Source organism: Pagrus pagrus (assembly GCF_965226575.1).
Source record: "Pagrus pagrus genome assembly, chromosome: 11".
Taxonomy (NCBI): domain Eukaryota; kingdom Metazoa; phylum Chordata; class Actinopteri; order Spariformes; family Sparidae; genus Pagrus; species Pagrus pagrus.
The window spans coordinates 31,095,382-31,119,884 of NC_140195.1; the positions used below are offsets into that span (position 1 = coordinate 31,095,382).

At 41.9% G+C, this 24,503-nt stretch overlaps 1 protein-coding gene across 1 annotated transcript in view; it reads right to left on the reverse strand.

The window, feature by feature from the left end:
• Window positions 1-3,314: 3,314 nt before the first annotated feature.
• Window positions 3,315-24,503, reverse strand: part of ap4b1 (adaptor related protein complex 4 subunit beta 1) — a 37,999-nt gene continuing 16,810 nt past the window's right edge. The window contains exons 8-14 of the mRNA XM_084367591.1: window positions 23,732-23,843; window positions 22,917-23,000; window positions 22,649-22,752; window positions 17,792-17,999; window positions 17,375-17,689; window positions 13,786-13,938; window positions 3,315-9,227 (exon numbers count right to left, since the gene is read on the reverse strand). Coding sequence (XP_084223717.1) covers window positions 8,797-9,227; window positions 13,786-13,938; window positions 17,375-17,689; window positions 17,792-17,999; window positions 22,649-22,752; window positions 22,917-23,000; window positions 23,732-23,843 — 1,407 coding nt within the window. The 3' untranslated portion in view covers window positions 3,315-8,796. The remainder of the gene's footprint in view (window positions 9,228-13,785; window positions 13,939-17,374; window positions 17,690-17,791; window positions 18,000-22,648; window positions 22,753-22,916; window positions 23,001-23,731; window positions 23,844-24,503) is intronic.

Consider the following 24,503-nt stretch of genomic DNA (forward strand, 5'->3'; position numbering starts at 1 on the left):
AGATGTTGCGTGCAAAGTTTGGGGCAAATCAGAGAAATTGGGTGGGAGGAGTTTGAAAAAGTAGGTTTGTGACATTCAGCAAATTTGTGAATGGAAATGTAGCGTGAAAGTGGGCGTGGAGTTATTAGGCAAAAACGTTTTTTGTGTTCATAATAGCGCCACCTGCTGGTCATTTTTGGTGTTTGAGTTACAGGGGCCAGTTCATGTCCATAAGTATTGTGGTGTGGGCACAGTGCCAAATATGAAATTAGACTGCCACCAGAGCGCCACCTAGTGGCGTATGGGTCAAAGCTTCAACAGATATCCTCAGGAGGGCATTGACAATAATTGTACCAAGTTTCGTGATAATCTGAGCAACCGATGTGAGATACAAAATACTTCAATTTAAAGAGCGCCACCTAGTGGTCATCCGCAAAGATTTTGCACAGGGCCTGAGGGGCTCATGGGGAAGTAGTATCCTGAGTTTCATGTCATTCGGTCAAAGCAATGTGGAGATATGCAAGACTTCCTGTTTGTAACGAAATGTGCAGGGAGTTGTTATTTAACAACTTGAGTATTCTTTGGAATATCAAAATTCTTTTAATAACTTTTTGTGAGGAGGGTCCACAGATGCTGTTTGCAAAGTTTGGTACAAATCGGTTGAAATTGCCTGGGAGGAGTTCGAAAAAGTAGGTTTTGCAAATTTTGGGAATTTTCGGGAAAAAAACCGAGGCCGCAAATTTGCGTGGCCTATATCAGGAGATTCAATAGAATTCAGGGAACGCGTGGATATATGGTTTTTGAACAATAGGGACATCGCAGGTTATCTGTTGGGGCCCTAATGAAACTGGCACCAGAGCGCCACCTAGTGGCGGATCGGTAAAAGCTTCAACAGATGTCCTGAGGAGGGCATTGGCAATGAGTGTACCAAGTTTTGTGTTAATCCGACCAACCGATGTGGAGATATAAAATACTTCAATTTAAAGAGCGCCAGCTAGTGGTCATCGGGTTCCTGTAAAAAATAACTTCCTGTAAAAAATAAAATAAACTTTTTGTCAGGAGGGTCCACAGATGCTGTGTGCAAAGTTTCGTGGAAATTGGTGAAATTGCCTGGGAGGAGTTCGAAAAAGTAGGTTTGCAACATTTCGCGAGCTAGCGAAAAAAAACGGTAGGCGGATATGGGCGTGGCCTATATCGCGAGATTCAGCAGAATTCACTGAAGGCGTGGATATAAGGTTTTTGAATGTGCGACAAAGTATGTGGGAGTTATAAGGCAAAAGGCACTTTCCTTGATTACAGCGCCACCTAGTGATGGAAATTCACAACGACAACAGATTATAAAATTTTCCGGCAGATGTGACATATATTCCAAGTTTGGTGAGTTTTGGGGTATGTTCAGGCAGTGAAAAATGCGATCATTTGGGACAAAAAATGCTCACTACAAAAACAATAGGGTCCTTGGTTCCCTGCTCGGGCCCTAATAATAAACGTAGGTGAACAGAAATGTAGAAATAAATATAAAGCATTTATATATTTATTTATTCTTTTATTTATTTATTTATACATTTATTTCAGCATTTATTTATACATTTATTTATTTATTCCTGTATTTATTTATTTATACATTTATTTATTTATTTATTTATTTCAGCATTTATTTATACATTTATTTATGCATTTATTTATTTATACTTAAGTCATGTTTAGTCCTCCATACACAACAAGGTGGCGCTATTATCAAGGAAAGTGCGTTTTGGCTTGTAACTCCCATATACTTTGTAGCCTACTGTGTTTTTTTTCCCGCAAACGCTCAAAATGTCACAAACCTACTTTTTCGAACTGCTCCCAGGCAATTTCACCAATTTGCACCAACCTTTGCACACAGCATCTGTGGACCCTCCTGACAAAAAGTTATTAAAAGAATTTTGATGTTCCAAAGAATACTCAAGTTATTAAATAACAACTTCCTGTACATTTTGTTTCAAACAGGAAGTGTTGCATATCTCAATATTGGTGTGTCCGAATGACATGAAACTCAGGTTACTACTTCCCCATAAGGCCCCAAGGCTCTGTGCAGAATTTTGACAGATGACCACTAGGTGGCGCTCTTTAAATTGGAGTATTTTATATCTCCACATCGGTTGGTCGGATTCACGCAAAACTCCACTCATTGCCAATGCCCTCCTGAGGATAGCTGACGAAGGTGTTTCCAATCCGACACTAGGTGGCGCTTTGGTGGCAGTCTAATTTAATATTTGGCACTGTGCCCACACCAACACTTGAAATTGATAGGGGTGGTATAGACTGGCCCCTTTAACTCACACACCAAAAATGACCAGCAGGTGGTGCTATTATCAACACAAACCCGTTTTTGGCTAATAAATCCCACATAATATGGCGCACATTGTTAAACCTTATATCTATGTGTTCCCTGCATTCAGCTGAATTGTGTGATGTAGGCCACGCCCACTTTCGCGCTAAATTTCCATTTGCAAATTCGCGAAATATTGCAAACCTACCTTTTCGAACTCCTCCCAGGCAATTTCTCCGATTTGCACCAAACTTTGCACACAGCATCTGTGGACCCTCCTGACAAAAAGTTATTAAAAGAATTGTGATAGTCCAAAATAGCCCAAAATATAAAACAACAATTTCCTGCACATTGTGGTCAGACAGACAGTCTTGCATATCTTGACCAAATACAGTCCGATTAACACACGGACAGTTAAGCAGGGACGTGCACATGATTATAGAGGGGCAGGGGCTCAAAGTCAGAAAAGGGCAGTATGTTCATACACACAGCACGCGGCAAAAAAAAATTTCAGGCCTTAATAACACAATATGTAGATTAATGTAAAATTAATAAACAAAGTACTGATAGAAAGCTAACTACTTGGCTGTGTATCCTGTGTAGCTGTGAGTGATATGCATTGAACAGTGAAACATTGAATAAACTATTAACAATAAACTCAATATCTGGAAGAAGTTTAGATTTGTGGCAAGATAAACAGCCTACACAGCTGTCATATTAGATTATTCTTAACCCTTATTAACAAACAGCTTAACAAGCACAAATGGGCGCTTTTCTGAAATATGACTCAGTTTAAGCATGTTGAATAAGTAAAAGGCGACGTGTTAGCCCCCACAAGGAAGTTATATTAATGGGTTTATAACTCACAAAGGTTCAAATCGCTCCATTGTCACGTCTCATCTATGTGAGTGGTGGAGTTCTCGATGAGGCAGCGGCTTCTCTCTCTCTCTCTCTCTCTCTCTCTCTCTCTCACACACTCTCAAATTCAAATTCATATTCAAAGGTGCTTTATTGGCATGAAAGTTTAACAACAATGTTGCCAAAGCATCTGTCCAAATACTCGGACAGAACATAACAATTAACAACACAAACGATTGATTTACATTATATACAGTATATACAGTAGCCTATATACAGTGTGTGTGTGTGTGTGTGTGTGTGTGTGTGTCGGTCACTCACTGTCCATCAGGTTGTGGCATGTTGACACATATTGGGCAGCAAGGTAGCCTATGCCCTGTCTCCTTCTCCCAGGAGTATTTTTAATTTTGATATGTCGTTCAGCTCTTTGAACTCATTACCGAATTGAACTTATCAAAATAGATGTTCCTCGTTTCGTTGAATGTTTTACATTGTAGGAGAAAGTGCATCTCTGTCTCAACCTCAAGCTCTCTCTCTCTCAACACACACACAACACCGTATTACAAGGAAATGCGTACGGTAGATAACCGTGGCGTTTTTATAACGCCGTTTTTTTTTTTTTACATCCCTATGCACAACAGGAATTTGTTTATTCATTAAAAAAAACACACACAAAGGGCACTTTTTAATACGAGGCTAAAAGGGCAGGGGCTCAAGCCTGCAGTTAAGGCACACATACGTTGGCTGTGTCCCAATTCAGGGGCTGCATCCTTTAAGGACGCGGCCTTTGCGGCCCACGAAGGCCGGGTCCTTCGGAGAAACCTTGAAGGTCGCGTCCACTGTTGTTAAATGGGACGGTCTATCCTTCGGAGTATTTCCTGGATGCATCACCAGATGTTCACGCATTAAAGTCTGTTTTGGTTCAAATCCATCAAACATGTACATTTATTTGTGTGTGTACAATGTGTCAAATCTAAATTGAATTATCAACATTACAAAATAAACATTAACCCATTGGTGAATAACAACTATATTTACCATAGCATTACCAGCGTCATGTATTTTAACTGAAAGTTAAAATTTGGAGGTTTTATAGTCCCTTGAAGTTTAACATATCTGGCGTTGGATGTTCAAATGAGTAAAAACCGAATATAAACCCAAGACTCACACTTGAATGTCATGTCTGTGCCACTTCATGTCGCCATTTTCTCTTTCTTTCCCTCTTCTGGATCTTGGGATATGGGAGGCCGCGAAGGATAGTAGCGGTGCGTCCTCCAAAAAGGGGAAATGAAGGCTGCATTTGTGGGCTGCATTTGAAGGAGCCTTCAAATTGGGACAGCCTTCGCGCGGCGCTGTGACATAATTGGCCTTCAAATGCGCCCTTCGAAGGCTGCAGAACCTGAATTGGGACAAATAGTCGGGCAATGTGGCCAGATAAGCACTACGCCCCGACGTGACTGCGAGGGCCTGTTCATCACTGCTTGCAGTTTTAATTTTTTTTATTATTTTCTACATTGTAGATTAATACTGAAGACATCAGGACTATGAAGGAACACATATGGAATTATGTAGTAAAGAAAAAAGTGTTAAATAAACCAGAATATGTTTTATATTTTATATTCTTCAGAGTAGCCACCTTTTGCTTTAATGACAGCTTTGCACACTTCTGGCATTCTCTCAGTCAGCTTCATGAGGTAGTCACCTGGAATGGTTTTCAATTAAAGCAACACTAGGTAGTTTTTCGACCTTAAAATAATGTTTTTAAACTCAGTTAAGTGGTAGAATAACGATGAATAGGATGGACGGTGACGCCTCTGCAGCCTGAGGGGGGTCGCGCCGGCAGAAACCGCACTGTGTAACTTCCCAGAGCGGGTAGGGACATACCTGACGTAAAGAAGTCTAGTGTGACCTGCTTTACGACAGCTAAAAAAGCCAAGAAGGTATTGTCTGAGGAGGCGAAGAAAAGAAAAAGAGGAAGTGATAGAACAGGAGCTGGACAGGGATAAATGGGACGTAAATGTTGAACAGTGTGGTCGGGAGGTAACGTTAGGCTATTGTTGTTATCGGTAACATTAGCATGCTACTTAGCTACTGTTGTCGTACCGAGTTGGTTGTAGTTATTACACCAAACACAACGTCAGCTTGCACGTTTTCATGTAGTGACTGTAAAGGATGAGTAACTTACTAAAACACTATGAACGTCTTGTCTTGAAAAGTTGCAGATTCCTTAGTTCATGCAGATAATCAACGTAATTGTTGAACAGTGTGGTCGGGAGGTAACGTTAGCATGCTACTTATTGTTGTCATACCGAGTTGGTTGTAGTTATTACGCCAAACACAACATCACAACTTGTGATTGTATTTAGTAACTCCCGAAAACATAGTTATATTTCAGACGTTACTAAACACATTCACGCCCAAGCGTTGTGTTTTGGAAGTAACTTAGTCGGTGCATTCACTATAACCGACTCGGTATGAGAATAATTCTAGCATGCTAATGTGCTGTGCAGCCTATATGCTAACAAACTACCAACTGCTATCTCTGAATCTAGCTTGTTGTTGGCACTTGATTGAGGTTTCATGTTTTTGATGTTTCCAAACGAGGCTTCGTGATTCGCCAGCTCCGTCAACAAATTCACGCGTATTCATTTTCCCCAGGGATGCTCATACAGCGACAGTATTTACGACACTAGTAACAGATAATTGCGCTTCTCAACCAGCCGGGGGTAGTAATGAGTCCAAACTACCTAGTGTTGCTTTAACAGCTGCGCCTTGTCAAGAGTTAATTTGTGGAATTTCTTGCCTTCTTAATGTGTTTGAGACCTTCAGTTGTGTTGTGTAGAGCTAGGGTTGGTACACAGTTTATACAGTCAATAGTCCTATTCAACTACTTTTCTAATCCATATTATGGCAAGAACCACTCAGCTAAGTAAAGACAAATGACAGTCCATCATGACTTTGAGACATGAAGGTCAGTCAATCCGGAAAATATCAAGAACTTTGAATGTATATTCAAGTGCAGTCGCGAAAACCATCAAACACATGATGAAACTGGCTCTCATGAGGACCGCCCCAGGAGAGGAAGACCAAGAGTTACCTCTGCTGCAGAGGATAAGTTCCTTAGAGTTACCAGACTCAGAAACCACAAATTAACAGCACCTCAGATTAGAGCCCACATACACCGATCAGCCACAACATTAAAACCACTGACAGGTGACATGACTAACATTGATCATCTCATCACAATGCGATGTTCTGCTGGGAAACCTTGGGTGCTGGCATTGATGTGAATGCCAAGTACACCCCCTCATCACAACAATACTACCCAATGGCAGTGGCCCCCCAGCAGGACAATGTGCCCTGACACACCACAAGCACTGCTCAGGAACAGCTCGAGGAACACAATAAAGGGCCCAAGGTGTTGACCGGGCCTCCAAATTCAGATCCCAGATCTCAATCTGATCGAGCATCTGTAAGATGTGCTGGAGCAGGTCTGATCCATGGAGGCCCCATCCCCCAACATACAGGACCCAGAGGATCCACTATAAAACGCCCTGGTGCCAGACACCACAGGACACCCTCAGAGGTTTTAAGTCCATGTCTTGACGGGTCAGAGCTGTTTTGGCTGCACATGGGGAACCTTCACAATATTAGGCAGGTGGTCATAATGTAATGCCTGTAAATTCTTCACAGAGTTCAAGTAGCAGACACATCTCAACATCAACGTGAATCAAGCATTCATGGTCGAATTGCTGCAAAGAAGCCACTACTGAGGAAGAACAAGAAGAAGAAGAGAAGTGTTTGGGCCAAGAAACACAAAGAATGGACATTAAAACAGTGGAAATCTGAACTTTGGTCTGATGAGTCCAAATTTGAGATTTTTGGTTCCACCCTTGGTGTCTTTGTGGGACGCAGAATAGGTGAGGAGATGGTTTCTACATGTGTGGTTACCACCATGAAGCATGGAGGAGGAGGTGTGATGGTGTGGGGGTGCTTTGTTGATGACACCGTTGGTGATTTATTCAAAATTCAAGGCACACTAAACCAGTAAAGCTACCACTGCATTCTGCAGCGACATGACCCCAAACACACCTCCAGGCTTTGCAATGGCTATCTGACCAAGAAGGAGAGTGATGGGGTGCTGCGTCAGATGACCTGGCCTCCACAATCACCCAACCTAAACCCAATTGAGATGGTTTGGGATGAGTTGGACCGCAGAGTGAAGGCAAAGCAGCCAACAAGTGCTCAGCACCTCTGGGAACTCCTTCAAACTGTTGGAAAACCACTCAGGGTGCTGCCTACATCATGAATCTGACTGAGAGAGTGCCAGTGTTTGTTCCTGGTTAATGCTCAACATTCTTATCATACCAAATGGTGGTGTGGTTCATAGGCTTGAAGAAAAGAAAGAGGCAAAGAGAGCTGCCTCGAGTGTGGCCACGTAGAGAGGAGGGAGGTGAGTGCTGACTGCAAAGCGGACAGGAAGTTAGCTAGAATGACAACACCACAGCAATTTTAAGCATTTTTCAACAATTTAAGTCAATAGGAACAAATGACACACATACAGACACACACAGTATATACTATACATACATACATACAGTACATACTGTTCATACATACATACGTACAGAGATAAATATATACTGTAGAGATGCACACAAATACACTGGGAGATGCAGCAGCAGCTAACAGCTTCAAGCTCTCACATGCATTTTCTTCAGAAAATTAAAACATTCATTCAAAACAAGTTGCATATAGTACAGGAAATCAGAGGTCTAAAACAACAGACCTACTAACTCTAATTAATGTATTACTTTGAGACAGCTCATGAAATTGTGTATGCATTTACCTTCAGCTGGCTTATTATCATGATAACCTGCAATGTACAAAAATCTGTAAAATATAATCTTTAGGTTAAGGTAAGACTTGGAGCCCCTGACAATAGCAAACTGGTACATACAGAAAAATAAAAACCTTATCTATTATACCTTTCAGTTTCAGGGCCCTGTCCAGCTCTACATCTTGTGAATGAGTAAGGTTGTTATTTTCATCAGGGAGAGTGTTTATATAGGGTATATAGTGGAAAAGTGGAGATTAAATGCCCTGAGCAAATATTTATTTATTTACTGAACGTGGTCTTGTTAAATCCTGGTTCACTCTTACAAATACTCAACTTTCGCATCAGCTTATTTAGACAACTTAAAATGCACAACTTCAACTGTGCAAGATTGAAAAGCAAGTGTGAGTGGTTTTCATCAGAAATGTACATGACTTCTGTCTGTGTATGTTCTATATGTGATTTTCTGTCGGCCTCACAATTCAGAGTGAAAGATGCTGCAAAAAGAATGCAGCAAGGGGATCTTCTCCAGTTATTGTTAGGGAATAAGTGCAGTCAGTAAGCATCTTTGTCAGAATTTACATTTGCTGAGGATTAATTGAGTATTCTCACAGCCTGAGAACAGAAGCTGCTCTGCAGTCTTGTGGTACGGTACACAAAGATTACTTTGTTTCACCATCTTCATATTATAATTCCCTTGTTGCTATGCATCCTGCAAACAGCTGTGTTTAAAACAGAAAATTAGCAGTAATACATTAATAAAGATTGCCTTTTTCTTTTACTCACTTCCAGAAAAAAAACATTGAGTGTTTTAATTTTTCTCTGAGGACAGTGTGTACAGTACTGTGGTAAGGATTGAGAGAAACCCCTTCAGAGCTTTGTCATCTCTTGGTTGCTGTTTAAGAGTCACTTTTACTTCCTTCTCATCTCCCTCTTTTCTCAGCAAATCTCCCTCACACATGCCTTTCTTTACTACTGTTCTCTGACTTGCCTCTCCAGTATATAGCAGCTCCCCCAGTATGAGTGTGCTGTGGGGTGTGTCGCCAGAGTGTGCATGCTGGGTATGTGTGTATAGATAGACCCTCCAGGGGAGTGTGTGTGGCGGTGTGAATGCCAGCGTCTGGATGTTGACCAGCTGCATTGCAGCCTGAAGGCTTTGTGCAGAACAGTGAGGTACTGCAGTGCTCTGGACCCATTCTTTCAAGCACACATAATCTTCCTCCACTTCCATTTTCCCAGCACCTAAACACAACAAAACAAGGAGCAAAGTCAGAGAAATTGCTGTCAAAATTAAGCATTTGTACCAAGTGATAAACAGAAATTACAAATACCTTGATATATCTGGAATTTGTACTTAAAGAAGTATTGCAGTATATACAAGATGGCTCTTGCATATAACTGGGCTGTCTTTACAGTAGAAAGACACAAAATTGGTCCTACATGAGCAGAGAAAACAGAAAAAAGGGGCTGTGGTATTCCCTTCAAAAGGAAGAAAACCTACAACAACCAGAATGCACTGTGCCGCACCACACCAATAAACACTCCTGCTGATGGGCGATGCACTCATCAGTAGCTCCTGCAGACTTTAAGTTTAAAATTCAATTTTAGACATAACCGCACAAAAGATAGTTAAAAAAGTTACCCCATATATAACTGGACTGGACTTGCATAACCAAAGTTTGAAGGAGCTAGCAGATGCAGCTAGCGGCTCTTAGGAGACGCAACAGGAGTTAGAGGACAAAGTTAAGAAACTTTCTGGACAGGTTGAAACTCTCTAAGAAAAATGTCTCGACCTGGAAGGGGGCTCACAAGACAGAACTTGAGAGTGGCTGGGATGAAAGAGGGAAAAGAAAATGGCCAATGTACAGTATGTAAAAGTAATTTGTCAGATGCGCTATAACCAGGAGGATGTGCCAAAGCACCCTGCTGGTGCATCACACCAGTCTATTTAAAGAGGTCATATTATGCTAATTTTCAGGTTCATACTTTTATTTGGGGGTCCCAGTAGAATAGGTTTACATACTTTAATTTTCAAAAAACACATTATTTTTCTCATATGGTGCATTACTGCAGCATCCCTTTTCACACTGTCTTGAACACTCCGTTTTAGCTACGGCGTGAGCTATCTCGCCTCTGTAAAATCTTTGGTGAGAGTTGCACATGCACATTACTTAATGGGCAGGATGTAGCCAATCAGAGGCAGAGTAGAGCGGGTCATGCCAAGCAAGGTAGTTTGATCTAAAATAACACTGCTACAGCAGTAGCAACTGTCTGCTGACTGACTGGAGTATATATATTATATAATAAATATATAAAAATATAAATTCATATAACACCTGTTACATAGTGACGCACATAAATTACGGAAGTAAAGGCTCGACTCCAAACCAGGCGTTTCAGGCGGTGCAGAAGCAGTGTTCTCTGTGGGAGAGAGTAACTCCCTTTGGCGTGGACTTTGGGCTTTTTCACTTTGCAGGCCTTTTACATGCACAAAAATGCTACATAACAAAATAAAGGAAAGGCAAAAACCCAGAAAGCATAATATTACCACTTTAAATAAATTAAAATAAAAACACTCTGATATGTTTTTTCCACAAAAAAGTACAACTGCCACATTAAAATGACCCTCATTAAAAAGTCAAGAAGTTTTGCAAACATTTATTTTTTTATTTACAAATTCCCAGAGCCCTGCTTGTCAAACCATCAGTCCAAAAGACTCTTCATTTACCATCATATATGACAAAAAGAACAGCAGCAAAAAATTACATTCAAGAAGCTGGAAACAAATGTTTGACATTTTAAGCTTATTAAGTGACTAAAGTGACTTAAAACAAAGTCAGCACTCCTCATTTCTTCAATGATGTGCTCTCTCAAAACTGAGAGCATGCAGTCAATGAGTTCATTCTGTACTGTCTTAGATGTTCCTTTAAACACAGTAGCACTGCGCAGATGTTCTTGTACTGCTGTAGGACTAGTGCAGTTTTAGTGTTTTCGATTACCATTTCGATCTATTCTCCACAACTCACTCTATCATACAAGGCTCCTCCATCTCTCTACGAACTTCTACGTCATCTGCTCCTATGTCAATTCCTTCTCGTGCTGTCTATCACGGCCTTGAGGCGATGAAAGTCAGCGCCCAGCAAACTCCTATCTCTTGTATCACAGCAAGTAAAGTGTGCATGTACAACTTATTACGAGGAGCCCAGGAGTTTTGCACCCAGGGCCGGAAATACGTTGCCTCTCAGTAACTTTACACAACGTTGAACATTTTTAGTCTACAAAGTTATTGCAGATTATCCATGTTACTCACTAACTGTATGATATTTAGGTTGCTCTTTTAAAAATATAAACTCTTATTCAATGGAGGTATATATGTTTCTTCTTCATGTAGGACAGATGGGGCGCGGCCCTAGCGCCCCCTATTGAAGAGCCGCCACTGGATGGGAACAGGAGGAAATTTAGTTTTCTGTACATGGAATGTGAATGGAATCAATGAGCCAGTAAAACGGGGCAAGGTGTTGTCTCTTCTGAGAGGGCTGCATGCTGATGTGATCTGTCTACAAGAGACACATTTGGAAAATCCAAATGACTGGGTCAAGTGTACCATTCCACCTTTTCTGCAAAGGCTAGGGGAGTGGCTATAATAATTTGTAAAAATGTTCCATTCTTACACCACACTACGATAGCAGATAAAGAGGGGAGGTATATTTTGGTCACAGGGGAGATACAATCTGCACCGGTTACACCGTTGGACCAGATTGTATGGACCGAACTGGGATGATCCAGAATTTTATAGGAGAACGCTGATCCTGGATATTTTGTCCACAAACCTAATAATTGGCGTTGATTTTAATTTAGTCCTAGATACTTACTTGGACAGATCATCAACTCAAGAGAGCAGCACCATCTAATGCTTATAATTTCCTGATATCATACATCAACAATACAAACTTATTCAAAGTGTGAAGGATTTTAAAGTTCACAATGCTGAATAGCATAACATTATCATCTCTGACCATTGTCCTGTTTCTCTTTCACTGAGGCTGCTCAAAGGTTCTGACAATTATAGATCCTGGTGAGAAAACAGTTTTGTGAGTACTTGGAGACACAGATTAAACAGTTTTTTGAGACAAATGACAAGGATGATGTTTCACCAATTTTGCTATGGGAGACTTTTAAAGCATAAGTGAGAGGGTGCGCTATCTTTGCAGGAGAAACGTCATAGCTCAGAGTGAGCACAGTTAGAGGAACATATACAAAGATTAGATACAGAAAACGCTGCTCAGCCATCCACAGAGTTGCATAATAAGATCTCATCCCTTAAGTACCAGCTGAACCAGATTCTTTCTGACAAAATATTGAGAGCATTCATATTTACAAAACAGACCTATTTCGAATTTGGGGATAAACGACACAAATTGCTAGCATGGCAACTATGGAAAAGGGAGGCCAGAACCATTCATACAATAAAATCAGAATCTGGCACTGCTGTTACCTCAAATAAGGACATTAACATTACTGTTCGGTAAGTACTGGGCCTGATGGGATATGCAGTGAATTTTATAAAAAATTTAACAACATAACAGCCCCGTTCCTGCAGAGGGTGTACAAGAAGGCTTTTGAGACTGGCATGCTACCACCAACCTTAAATGGAGCTACCATAACCTGTATTCGAAAGAAAGGGAAAGATTTAGAGCAGGTAGGTTCATATACCAGTGTCATTTTTAAACACTGACCAGAAAATCTTTAGCTGGAGACTCCTCATATGGCCAAATCGATACACCCTGATCAAACAGGGCTCATACCAGGAAGACACTCGTTTCATAATTTTAGGCACCTTTTTAAGATCATGTACTCTCCCAGACACCCTAAGGAAGATCTGCCGATTTGAGTTTGGATGCAGAAAAGGTCTTTTTGATTGTGTAGAATGGCCCTATTTATATGCGGTGCTAGATACATTTGGATTTGGAGAATAATTTGTCTCAGGGGTTAAATTACTGTACTATTATACAAATGCTAAAATCCTTTTCAGAGTTTCAGACATTAACTTATATAGAGGCACTAGGCAGGGATGTGCTCACAGTCCCCTACTATTCGCACTTGCATTGGAGCCCCTTGTGGAAATGATTTGGGCATGTATAGAGATTTAAGATTACAACACAGAGTACACCTCAAACAAAATTTCACTGTACGTAGATGATGTTTTGATGTAGTAACGAGGCCACAGACTTCTGTTCCTATTTTACTGGACATAATTGAATTATTTCATTCTTTCTCTGGGCACAAGATAAACTGGGGCAAAAGCCAGCTGATGCCTGTACGTTGTGGGGACCCAATCAGCTTGGAAAGATTCTATTCAAAGTGGTTTTGAATAAACTCACACATCTGGTGTTAGATGCAAATTATACAGCTATCATAGACAAGATAAAAGGCAGGTTAGAGTTTTGGAAGACACTCTTCCACTGTGCTGCGACATGATGACAATGGCAGTGTGAGTGCAGGCCAGCGGGGGGGACTGGGGAGGAGGGACAATCATGATTCTGTACAGTACAGAGCAACTGGGCCAGGTGTGAGTACACCGTAACATTGTTCATTTGCATGTACTGTCAAAATTGTAGTGATACAAAGCTTGTGGAAAATAAACAAAGTTCCTGTTTAAATACAGTGCTTGAGTAAAAGGACTTAGATGTATTCCACCACTGGAAATTTCACACTGGTTTTACAGTGTTGTAGGATGGCCCATCTGATCAACCCCAATTCCTGTCCCATGAAGAGGAAGCTTGTCCTTCCATTTAATTACCTTGCTCAGCATGCATAGATTGTCGCTGCAGCCACAGCCGCTCAAACTCCTCTGGGCTGAGAGCCGGGGAGAGGGACAAACTGAGAGGGACTTCGACGGTGGAAGGCGGGACATCAGCAGAGGAGTCTGTATACTGATTGGCACTGTATGAGCCTGGAGGTGACATGGAAGAACAAGGAGATGAAGAACAGGGGGAAGCAGAGAGAGGGGAAAGGGAAGAAAGGGATTATAGAAGAGACAAGGATGCAGCAACAGGAAGTCGATTGGTAGAGGGAGGGAGGTCAACAGAGGGGGAGGATAAGGTTGAAATGGGAGGGAGATAGAGAGTTAGGATCGGGTGCCAGAGAAGGAAATTTGTGATTAAAAATGGTACTGCACTCCCAGAAAGGTACCTTAACCTTGGGGGGAAAACAACAAATACATTTCAAGAAAACATTCTCAGTCTTTTACCAAAATAATACAACTTAATATGCAAGCTTGATTCATTGGAACCCACTTAAAGAGACATGAAGAGTATCACAGTAGAGGCATGTAAGCTACAGTTATGTGGCTCTTCGAACCTAAAATAACAGCTTTCAAAGTCATTTTAATGTTACAGTGACTGATGTCTCTGCCTCAGCTACTCTGCCCTCCTGTAGCTTGTTTCTGCGTCACTCTACACTGCACTGTATGTGATATCAGGTCCAAACTCAGAGCGTAATGTTTTAAGGCACTACATCACACACAGCACCAACTATTAGTGTTTTTGGTGAAACTGGATCATATTTTATGGAGAAAATCTGGTTTTCCCTCCTATGTCCCCCTGCTGCTCTGTCTCAACTCTGTGATTCAAGGAGTTTCCTGAAAGCCACCCGTAGCTCCAAGTTAGCTCTACTAGCTGACTCATCAGGGAGCAGCGCCGGGGGGGTGTCTGTGTTTACCCCACTATCAGAGGAGCCTTTCACCGCTGGGAGATGGAAGTCCTGGGCCAGCGTGGACACCAGAACTGAAGCCGGGTGAGTGGGCAAAGGAACCGAAACACACCGAACGACACCTTCACTAAATAAAACGCTGCAGACAGATGCTGAGCTGGACTTGTTGCTGTTGAATAGTCAGTAATATTAGCCGGTATGTTAAGTTATAGGTCTACTGTTGTTGCACTTTGATTGATGTTTGGCTGTGTTGGCAAAGTTGTCAACTCAGTGGTTACTGATCATAATTTGGACGGAGGTTTAGCAGATAACATGTTACAGCCAGCCGTAATTGTCTCTGGTTCAGGTTACGTTAGCCTTGCGTGCTGTTACTGTTCGGAGCTGTGTGCAACTATTGTGCAAAGTTTGAATGCCTCGTGGCAAAAATGCCTAAGCATGCATGTTTACTTCTAGGCAGTTTTTAAGACATAATGTTGTTATACTGTGCCGAGTTTTGTTTGTAGTAAATTTCCATTACATCTGACAAATTGTTATAGAAACCTGCCATTTGTATTTATGACAGTTGCATTGCTCTTAGAAACTACGGGGGGCACCAAATCACACAAAATACGAATTTGCACATAATGTTGCTTTAAGACCCGTTCAGTTATTGCACACATTATCGTGTTATAGGTTCTTTTTCAAAGGTGAAATACATGATGCTGCACACAACAACTGTGATTGATAAACACAAAGATACACACTGTGGCGGCTGTGGCTCCGGGGTAGAGCCAGCGTCTCGTTATCGGAAGGTCGCTGGTTTCATTCCCCTGGTCTGCATGTCGAAGTGTACTTGGCCAAGTTACTGAACCCCAAACTGCTCCTGATGTGCTGCTCGGCACCTTGCATCGCAGCCACTGCCATCAGTGTATGAATGTATGAATTACTGTAAGTCGCTTTGGACAAAAGCGTCTGCTAAATGTAAACAAGCCACAGCATTTATTTAAACCTACACCAGAATGGAATTGGTGCCTCCACAGCGCTATATAGGTCTGGCTTTGAGAGACTAGAAGCTCTATTACAGTGGTCACTGACCAAAGGCCCTTCTTGTCAAGTTACTGAGTTTGTGATGTGTATGTAGGCTACTGTATGGGAAAGCCTGGAACCCCACACAATTAAACTGGCAAAATTTATTCAGATAAGATGAGCATGTCGTTAACATGTGATAAGAGATAAAGGCAGCATTTCTGTGTGCAGTTCTAATATGATTGGTAAACTACTATAATCACAGTAGAGAAGTGAAGACTTGAATGAATGTCATAATATTATTTTATTATATTATTATGTGAATAATCTTTAATCATAGTCTACTTGATATAAAAAACAAACAAAACAAGGCATATATATATATATTAGGGATGTCCCGATGTCCCGAGCCGATCTGCGGGATCAGGATCGGGGCCAATATGGGCATTGTTTCACTGATCGGGATTGGCAATTTTGAATGTGGACCCAAGCCCGATGAATTTTACGTCAGCTGTTGTAAACAAAGCACAATTTCTGGGAGAAAGCAGACGCGCGCGTAACGTTACTCTGGCAACTCTGTGGATAAAATGTCTGCAGTGTGGAAATATTTTAAATCAGAAAGCGAAAGCAGTCCAACGGTGACATGTAACATCTGCAATACCACCATTTCGCGAGAGGTAACAAAAGAGCTGCATTTAATACCGCAAATTTGATATGGTGCATAAAAAACAGACACTCAAAGGAATACAGGCAAAGGCACCGAAGCAACAAACACTCGCAGATACTTTCAAAAGGAAAGAGAAATAGCCTCAAGACAGGAGAGAAGGTCATTGAATTCATCGCTCTGGATAACCAGCCCATCTCCGTGGCCGAGGATCAGGGTTTTTGTCGTCTTCTGGAGTTTTTGAATCCTCGGTATGCCCTACCACCTCGGCATTACATTTCGGATACTGCCTTATCGGAGATGTACAGCATAGTTCGTGACCACCTACGAGGTGATTTAACAGATGAGAGTTTTACTACAAAGCTGCACTAAGTTGAATTGATAAGAGCCAAAGACATTTTTTAGTTACTGACTTTATTTACTTGGTTGTTTTTGTTAAAAAAAAAAGCAAATATAAAAAAATAAAAATATAAAATAAAAATGTTAAAAATAAATAAAAAACAAATAATATATATTATATATATTACATATATATATACATATACATATATATATATATATATATATATTATATATATTACATATATATACACACACATATATGTATATATATATATATATATATATATATATATATATATATGGTTATTCTGGAGAATATTCTGGACAGTATCTGTTGTTTTGGATTGTTGCAATAATAATAAACATACATTTGCATAAAGCAAGCATATTTGTCCACTCCCATTATGAAAAACTTGAAAATATCCCTTCAAGGTACATTTAGAACATGTAAGAAATGATTTTTTTGTGATTAATCGCGATTTAACTATTGGACAATCATGTGATTAATTGCAATTAAATATTTTAATCGATTGACAGCCCTATTATATATTTTTTGACTTTACATATAGTGTTGCTCATCCATGTCTCTCACTTGTCTTGTGTTGCATCACTAAACAATAATAATAATAATAATAATAATAATATGAATGGAAAAGTCTTCACTCACCTGAATGAACCTTCTGAACTTGGCTACAGTTAATTGTATCTGAGAGGTCAGGGTTCGATTTGGGGCCAAAGGTCACATGTTCAGGGCTTCCTCTGCTGGCTGACTCTGTCTCTACGGTGCACTGCTTCAGAGGCTCAAGAGTGTTAAAGCTGCAGGCCCATTGGCTGATGGGTTCTGCAGGGCGGCCAATCAGAACACCCAGGGAAGGGTCCGACCTCCGACCCTGGAGGACCTTTCGTGTCTCTTCTATCCCACAATGCAACAAGTGGTAGTACAGAAGTGCTTGGTCATGGACACACATGTCTGTCTCCTCCTCTGGAAAACACAAGAATATTACAATGTCATCTCTGTCTCTCTTTTTTCCCTCTTCCACACACACACACACACACACACACACACACACACACACACACACACCTATGCAGTAGTGCAGCAGTCTTCCAAGCATGTCTTGTGTCTCAGCAGGCCGGTACACAAACAGCCTCATGGTGGTCGTCAGCAGCTCCATCTTGACTCCCAGAGAGGCTTCACTCCTAACTCCATCAATGAACACCTCCAACGTGTAGGGGGCGCTGGACACTTGCTCCCCATAAACACCCAGCAACCACAGCAAGGCTTGCCTGCCCTAATGCAGGAAGAGGAAAATGAGCAGAGGATTTAGACTCAATTCAAAACCCTACATACCCATTGAGATGTTTTAAGTTTCTCAGGTTGATCAGCAGGTGATATGATACACAGCCTGCTAATGGTTTAAAAGTGTTATCAGCATTGATAGAAGGCTGCGTGCAAGAAAACATGCATGGTCAGCAGGAGATGACTCCACCTGTTTCAAATATAAGTAAATGGAAAATGGACTGTCTTTACACAGCACCTTTCTAGCCTTACTGACCACTCAAAGCACTTTATAACACAAGGCAGCATTCGCCCATTCACACACACACATACACACACACATCCCTACACTGTTGGCAGAGGCTGCCATGTAAGGCGCCACCTGCTCATCAGGAGTAATAACCGTTTATACACACTCACACAATAATGGACTCTTGAAACATGTTGGTTTATCCATGATTTCAGAAAGGATTTTAATAATTATTAGTATCAGAGTGCCTCTGATTCCTTTCAGACTGCCACCCAAAACCATGGACTTCCATCATAAACTAGACAGTCATTGTTTTTCATTTACATTATACTACTTTGATTACATTTTTGAAGGAGAGTTGAGGAAGAGCATGGGCGTGGTTTGACCCATTAGTACTGAGTACTCATGTAATATTGTTGCATTGACTACTAAGTACTCATGTACATGCTGCTGACGTAATCTCATCACAAGATGGATCACAAGTTTTATTTCTAGTTTGCCCGTTTTGCTAATGCTATTTTAGTTTGTTTCTCGATTTTATTATTCCCTAAGTTTATTTTTCAAAGTGTTGATCTTTTGAAACTTTGAGCATCTTGCTTTTTTTGGTATTCTCTTCTTCTTTTACATCACTCCTCTACAGATAGCATTAGCAGAATTTGTCAAATTCATTTATAGTGTTAGTCATTGAGAGTCACATTCATGTTGGGAAAAAGAGGTTAACATGAAACATTACAAGCCATATTACTGTTTATTGTGATCCTAAATTATATTCAAGGCTGATTTGGATGTTTTGTGAACACTGTCAAACTGTGTCTTGACGTCTGACAGTGGTGACAAAAACACACTTATTGAAAGAAACTCATGAGTTGTATACAGGAGCCATCTTGTTTTCTTCCTGTTTGTTTGCTGCTTCTGGCTTCTTTTTAAAATGCATACATTTATGTCATAATTTGAAATAATCCTTTCTATACAAAAGAGACAGTGTTGACTTATCATGGTTGTTACAGTAGACACAACAATAGATATGTAAAAAATATTTAAAAAGTACCAAACTTATAGCAGCTTTTTTGACCCTGTTGCATTTAGCAAACTTGGAGGGTGGAAGTGAGATCCTTGGGAATATAGTTGACCACATTGGTGCCCGATTTTATTGCTTTTTCATAAATGTTTTAGATTCTACTCTCTCATCTGGAATATGTTTTATTCTCTTGTTTTGGGACAACTGTTTTTTGTGGGTACTCGGCTGACATATAATCATATAAATTATAAGCAAACATATGTAAAAATGTTACACTTGTGAAGAAGACCCACAGATGATCAACCATGATTATCTTAAACAAGAAAATGTCATTCAGTTTCAACGGACTAGCACTTTTCTTCTCAGAGTCTTAAGAATCAGTCAGAACGACTGAGCTGCAGTAGGCCGGCATGAATGGCGTAGGGGTTTGTACAACACACTGGTTCGAACCATGTCTGAAGGTGAAGCTTCTAGTTGTTTGAAACAGCCACACACTGTGGCAGGACAAAAAGACAACTCATACTGCAGATGATTGTACAAATCTTTCCTCTAAGCCAGTTGTATAAAGAATTAAAAAAGTGAGCTTGAGACAGAGTTTCAAAACTATCACAGTTCCACACACCTGGCCAATCAGTGCATCAAGTGGGCATACTTGTTGGATCATCAGTTTTGAAAGGTTACAAAAATGATCTGATCCTCCCTCACCAGTTCTGATGAAGTAAAGCAGTAGAGAGAGCAGAATGGGCTCAAATAAGGGTCAATAAAATCTTAACCTTGGGAAATGATCAGGAATAACTTCATAGCCTGTGGTTGTATATCACCCTTTCCAAGCCTGTAACAAAATTCTGCATGACAAATCCACATTAATTAATGAGTAACCAGTAAAAGAGCATCAGTGATACTCTCTGTTCCAAAACACACCCCTAGACTATAAAACTTCACAACACATGCCATCCTCCGTCTCTTCATCTGTAGTATCATTGAGACGCTTGTTAGCATCTGCCGTTTTTGGCAGATGGCAGCAGGCTCAGTAGGGAGCTCCAGACCTCCTTCTCCCCAGCAACACTTTCCAGCTCCTCCGGGAGGATCCCGAGGCATTCCCAGGCCAGATAAGATATGTAGTCTCTCCAGCGAGTTCTGGGTCTGCCCCGGGGTCTCCTTCCAGTTGGACGTGCCCAGAAAACCTCCATGGGGAGGCACCCAGGAGGCATCCTAATCAGATGCCCGAACCACCTCAACTGGCTCCTCTCGACGCGAAGGAGCAGCGGCTCTACTCCGAGCTCCCTCCGGATGTCTGAGCTCCTTACCCTATCCCTGAGGCTGAGCCCAGCCACCCTACGGAGGAAACTCATTTCAGCCGCTTGTATCCGCAATCTTGTTCTTTCGGTCACTACCCACAGCTCGTGACCATAGGTGAGGGTTGGAACATAGATGGACTGGTAAATCGAGAGCTTCGCCTTGCGGCTCAGCTCCCTCTTCACCACGACAGCCCGGTACAACGCCCGCAATACTGCAGATGCTGCACCAAGCCGTCTGTCCACCTCATGCTCCATTTTCCCATCACCTGTGAACAAGACCCCGAGATACTTAAACTCCTTCGCTTGGGTCAGGAGCTCACTCCCCAACCGAAGGGGGCAATCCACCGTTTTCCGGCAGAGAACCATGGCCTCAGATTTAGAGGTGCTGATCCTCATCCCGACCGCGTCACACTCGGCTGCGAACCGCCCCAATGCCTGCTGGAGGTCACAGGCTGAGGAAACCAACAGAACCACGTAATCCGCAAAAAGCAAAGACGCAATTCTGAGGTTCCCATACCGGACACTCTCCTCACCATGGCTGCGCCTTGAGATCCTGTCCATGAATATCACAAACAGGATTGGAGACAAGGGGCAGCCCAGGCGGAGTCCAACACCCACTGGAAACGTATTCGACTTTGTGCCGAGTATATGGACACAACTCTCACTTTGGTCGTACAAGGACCGGATAGCTCGTACCAACGGCCCCGATACCCTATACTCCCTCAGTACCACCCACAGAACTCCCCGGGGGACCCGGTTGAAGGCCTTCTCCAAGTCTACAAAACACATGAAGACTGGATGTCCTTGGGTTGCCGCCCCGACTGGCACCGATGACCGTCTGACCACAGCTCTTAGTGGCCGCCTCTACAATGGAGGCTCTGAACATGGTCCGTTCGGATTCCATGTCCCCAGTCTTCCCCGGGATGAGTGAAAAGTTCTTCCGGAGGTGGGAGTTGAAGACCTGACGGACCGGGGCCTCCGCCAGACGTTCCCAGTTCACCCTCACTACCCGTTTGGGTTTCCCAGGTCTGTCCAGCAGCCTCCCCTGCCACCTGATCCAACTCACCATCAGGTGGTGATCAGTTGACAGCTCCGCTCCTCTCTTCACCCCAGTGTCCAAGACATACGGCTGCAGGTCCGATGATGCGACCACAAAGTCTATCATAGACCTTTGGCCTAAGGTGGCCTGGTACCAGGTACACTTATGAGCCACCCTATGCTCGAACATGGTGTTCGTTATGGCCAATCCATGACTAGCACAGAAGTCCAATAACAAAACACCCTTCGGATTCAGATCGGGCAGGCCGTTCTTCCCAATCACCCCCCTCCAAGTTTCCCCATCGTCACCCATGTGAGCGTTTAAGTCCCCCAGGAGAACAATGGAGTCCCCAGGCGGAGCCCCCAAGGACCACCCAAGGACTCTAAGAAGGCCGGGTAGTCTGAGCTGCTGTTCGTTGCATACGCACAGACAACAGTCAGAGGCCACCCCCGGGTCTGGCTCCAGGGGAGGGCCCCGGTGCCTCCATACCGGGAGAGTTACTCTGTCCCTGTAATTGCTGATTCATAGGATCTTTTTGAAAGATCTCAGAGTTTTGTATATGAAAATTAGAAAGGTCACGCAGTGAAGCCACATGCAAATGAAGGCAAGATACCAGTGGCAGAGAAGAGAATACATGATTCTTGGCTCACATTACTCGTGTTATGTTGATCTGTTCATTCGGCAGTATAAAAAAATTATAACCAGGCCCACTCTCTATATTGTTTTTTTCTTCTTGTTTTTGTTTTACTATAGTCTTATCACCTTAATGCATGCCAACCAGCATGCTGGTAAAGCATACCAACATGCTTATGGACATTAAAATCAACATAAAAATGATCAAAGATGATAAGTGTCAATCAGGATCTAATGTAAATTAGTCAGTCTGGATGAATTAAGTAACATTTTAATAGCCTTAGTTTGACTTGTAATGGAGTATTTTCAATCTGTGGTTCAAGAAATTTCACTGAAGTAAAAGATGTGAATGTTTTATTACATGGTGACGATTTTACATCCAGGCAGCATGTGGGTGTGGCAGCAGTGTCTGCTTGGGTCTGACCTGGCTATCCTGCAGCGTTTCCTCGCAGCCCTCAAGTGCCAAACACACAGTGTTGCTATACTGAGGACACACCCAGACCAGGTCACACATTGTTTGCACCACCGCTGTGGGGGGGGGAGAGAAAGAGAGAGTTGTTGTGGAAGCAGACTATATTTTAAAAAAGTGCCGTAACTGTGTCAAAATGATGAACTAGCTTTTGTCTAAAAGTCACCTAAACAGACGAATGTATACAGCATGCACTGTGCATGTGTGGGGGGAAGGGTTTTACCAGAGGTGATGTGCTCCTGTTTGAGTGCAAGCAGCCCGGTAAGGATCTCTAGACATCTGTCGCTGTGGCTCCGTCCAATACGACCTGCACCCAGTTCACACAGGAAAACAGAGGATATGAGTGAGAGTTTGACTGTAACCATAGAGAGTCTAAGGATGGATTCATGAATATTCACTCAGTTTGACATTGTACACCACCTGAAACACATCTGTGGATGCAGACGATCACTGTAGGACTGGCATGCTTAACCTACTGTGGCAGAGGCATGATGTTATTTAGCATGGCTAAATGCTACCGAGGGAACACAACAGACATTTCTCTGTGTAGCGTGATGTTTCACTTGTGATCCCTCTGTTTGGCCTTGTGCCCCAGTTAACAGTTAGCAACTTCTCCTCTTGACAAACCGATTACTGCATGGTCCGTCTCACACACACAGACCATGGAGTCACACTCCCACACCACCACACCACCTGATTTGGTCTGAATGTAGCCTAACACCCACACCACTTGGTCATGAGATTTTAATAGTCTAAACTGTCTAAGTCCTAAAAATAGACTTGTTTTTCACTCAAAATACCAGACTTTGACATTTGCATTACTGGGAAGTGGAGGTTGAAAAGAAATGAATTGACAAGTACTATTTGTATGGAAGAGAGCCAAGTAATATTGTCCTGGAAACATGTGACTCTCTGGAAGTGTTTGTTTTGCAATGAAGACAGTGTGTGCATGGTCATGTATTATACTGCCTCATAATAGTATGAGAGAGTGTGTGTGTGTGTGTGTGTGTGTGTGTGTGTGTGTGTGTGCTTGTTTACCTATAGCTGAGATAGCAGCCTGGGCAGTGTCAGTGTTGACATCAGTGCAGTATCCTTTGAGTTCATCCAGTAACATTGCTACATTCTCATCATTCACAAGTTCCACCAGCACCTGCAAACAAAACATTAATAGTTTTATTATTATTAAAGGACTAGAATGCACCTGCTAATACTAGGCAATAGCTCTGGATATAACTGAATGGTAAAGGGGTGCTCCAGTTATTTAGTATTGCACTTCCATAATAAAATTCAGTCAAAAATTAAGCAGCAGATGCCAAGGTATCCGGACTTTTAATCTCTGGTGTGGATCAAGCTCCAAACACTCAATCACACACAATTTGTTTTATACTTCATGAAAAAAGATAGATAGAAATAAATTTTTTTGAACATTCTGTCCATTTTAAATAAAATTTCCCATAAAATGTTGAATATTTCTGAAAGAATGAAAGGTATGAATGAGAGTTCAGTACATGATTCCTAATTGAGCAGAATGTTTTGATCTGTAGATGATGTTTCCACATTGAAAAATGTGGAGTTGCAGAAGAATGAATTTTGTGCCTGTATTAACATGTGCTTCTAGCATTAACACCACAAACCATTTTCCCAAATGAATGTAAATTTGGCACTGTGATTTGGACTATTATGTGAGTCAAAAGCCCCGTCCCCATTCTGCCTTTTCAAGGCAGGAATGATAAACCAATATTCAGACTTGCCGTCTGTGTGAAAGTTACAGAGGATGAATGGGGCACAGTTTTGTTCCGCCTCTGATCCG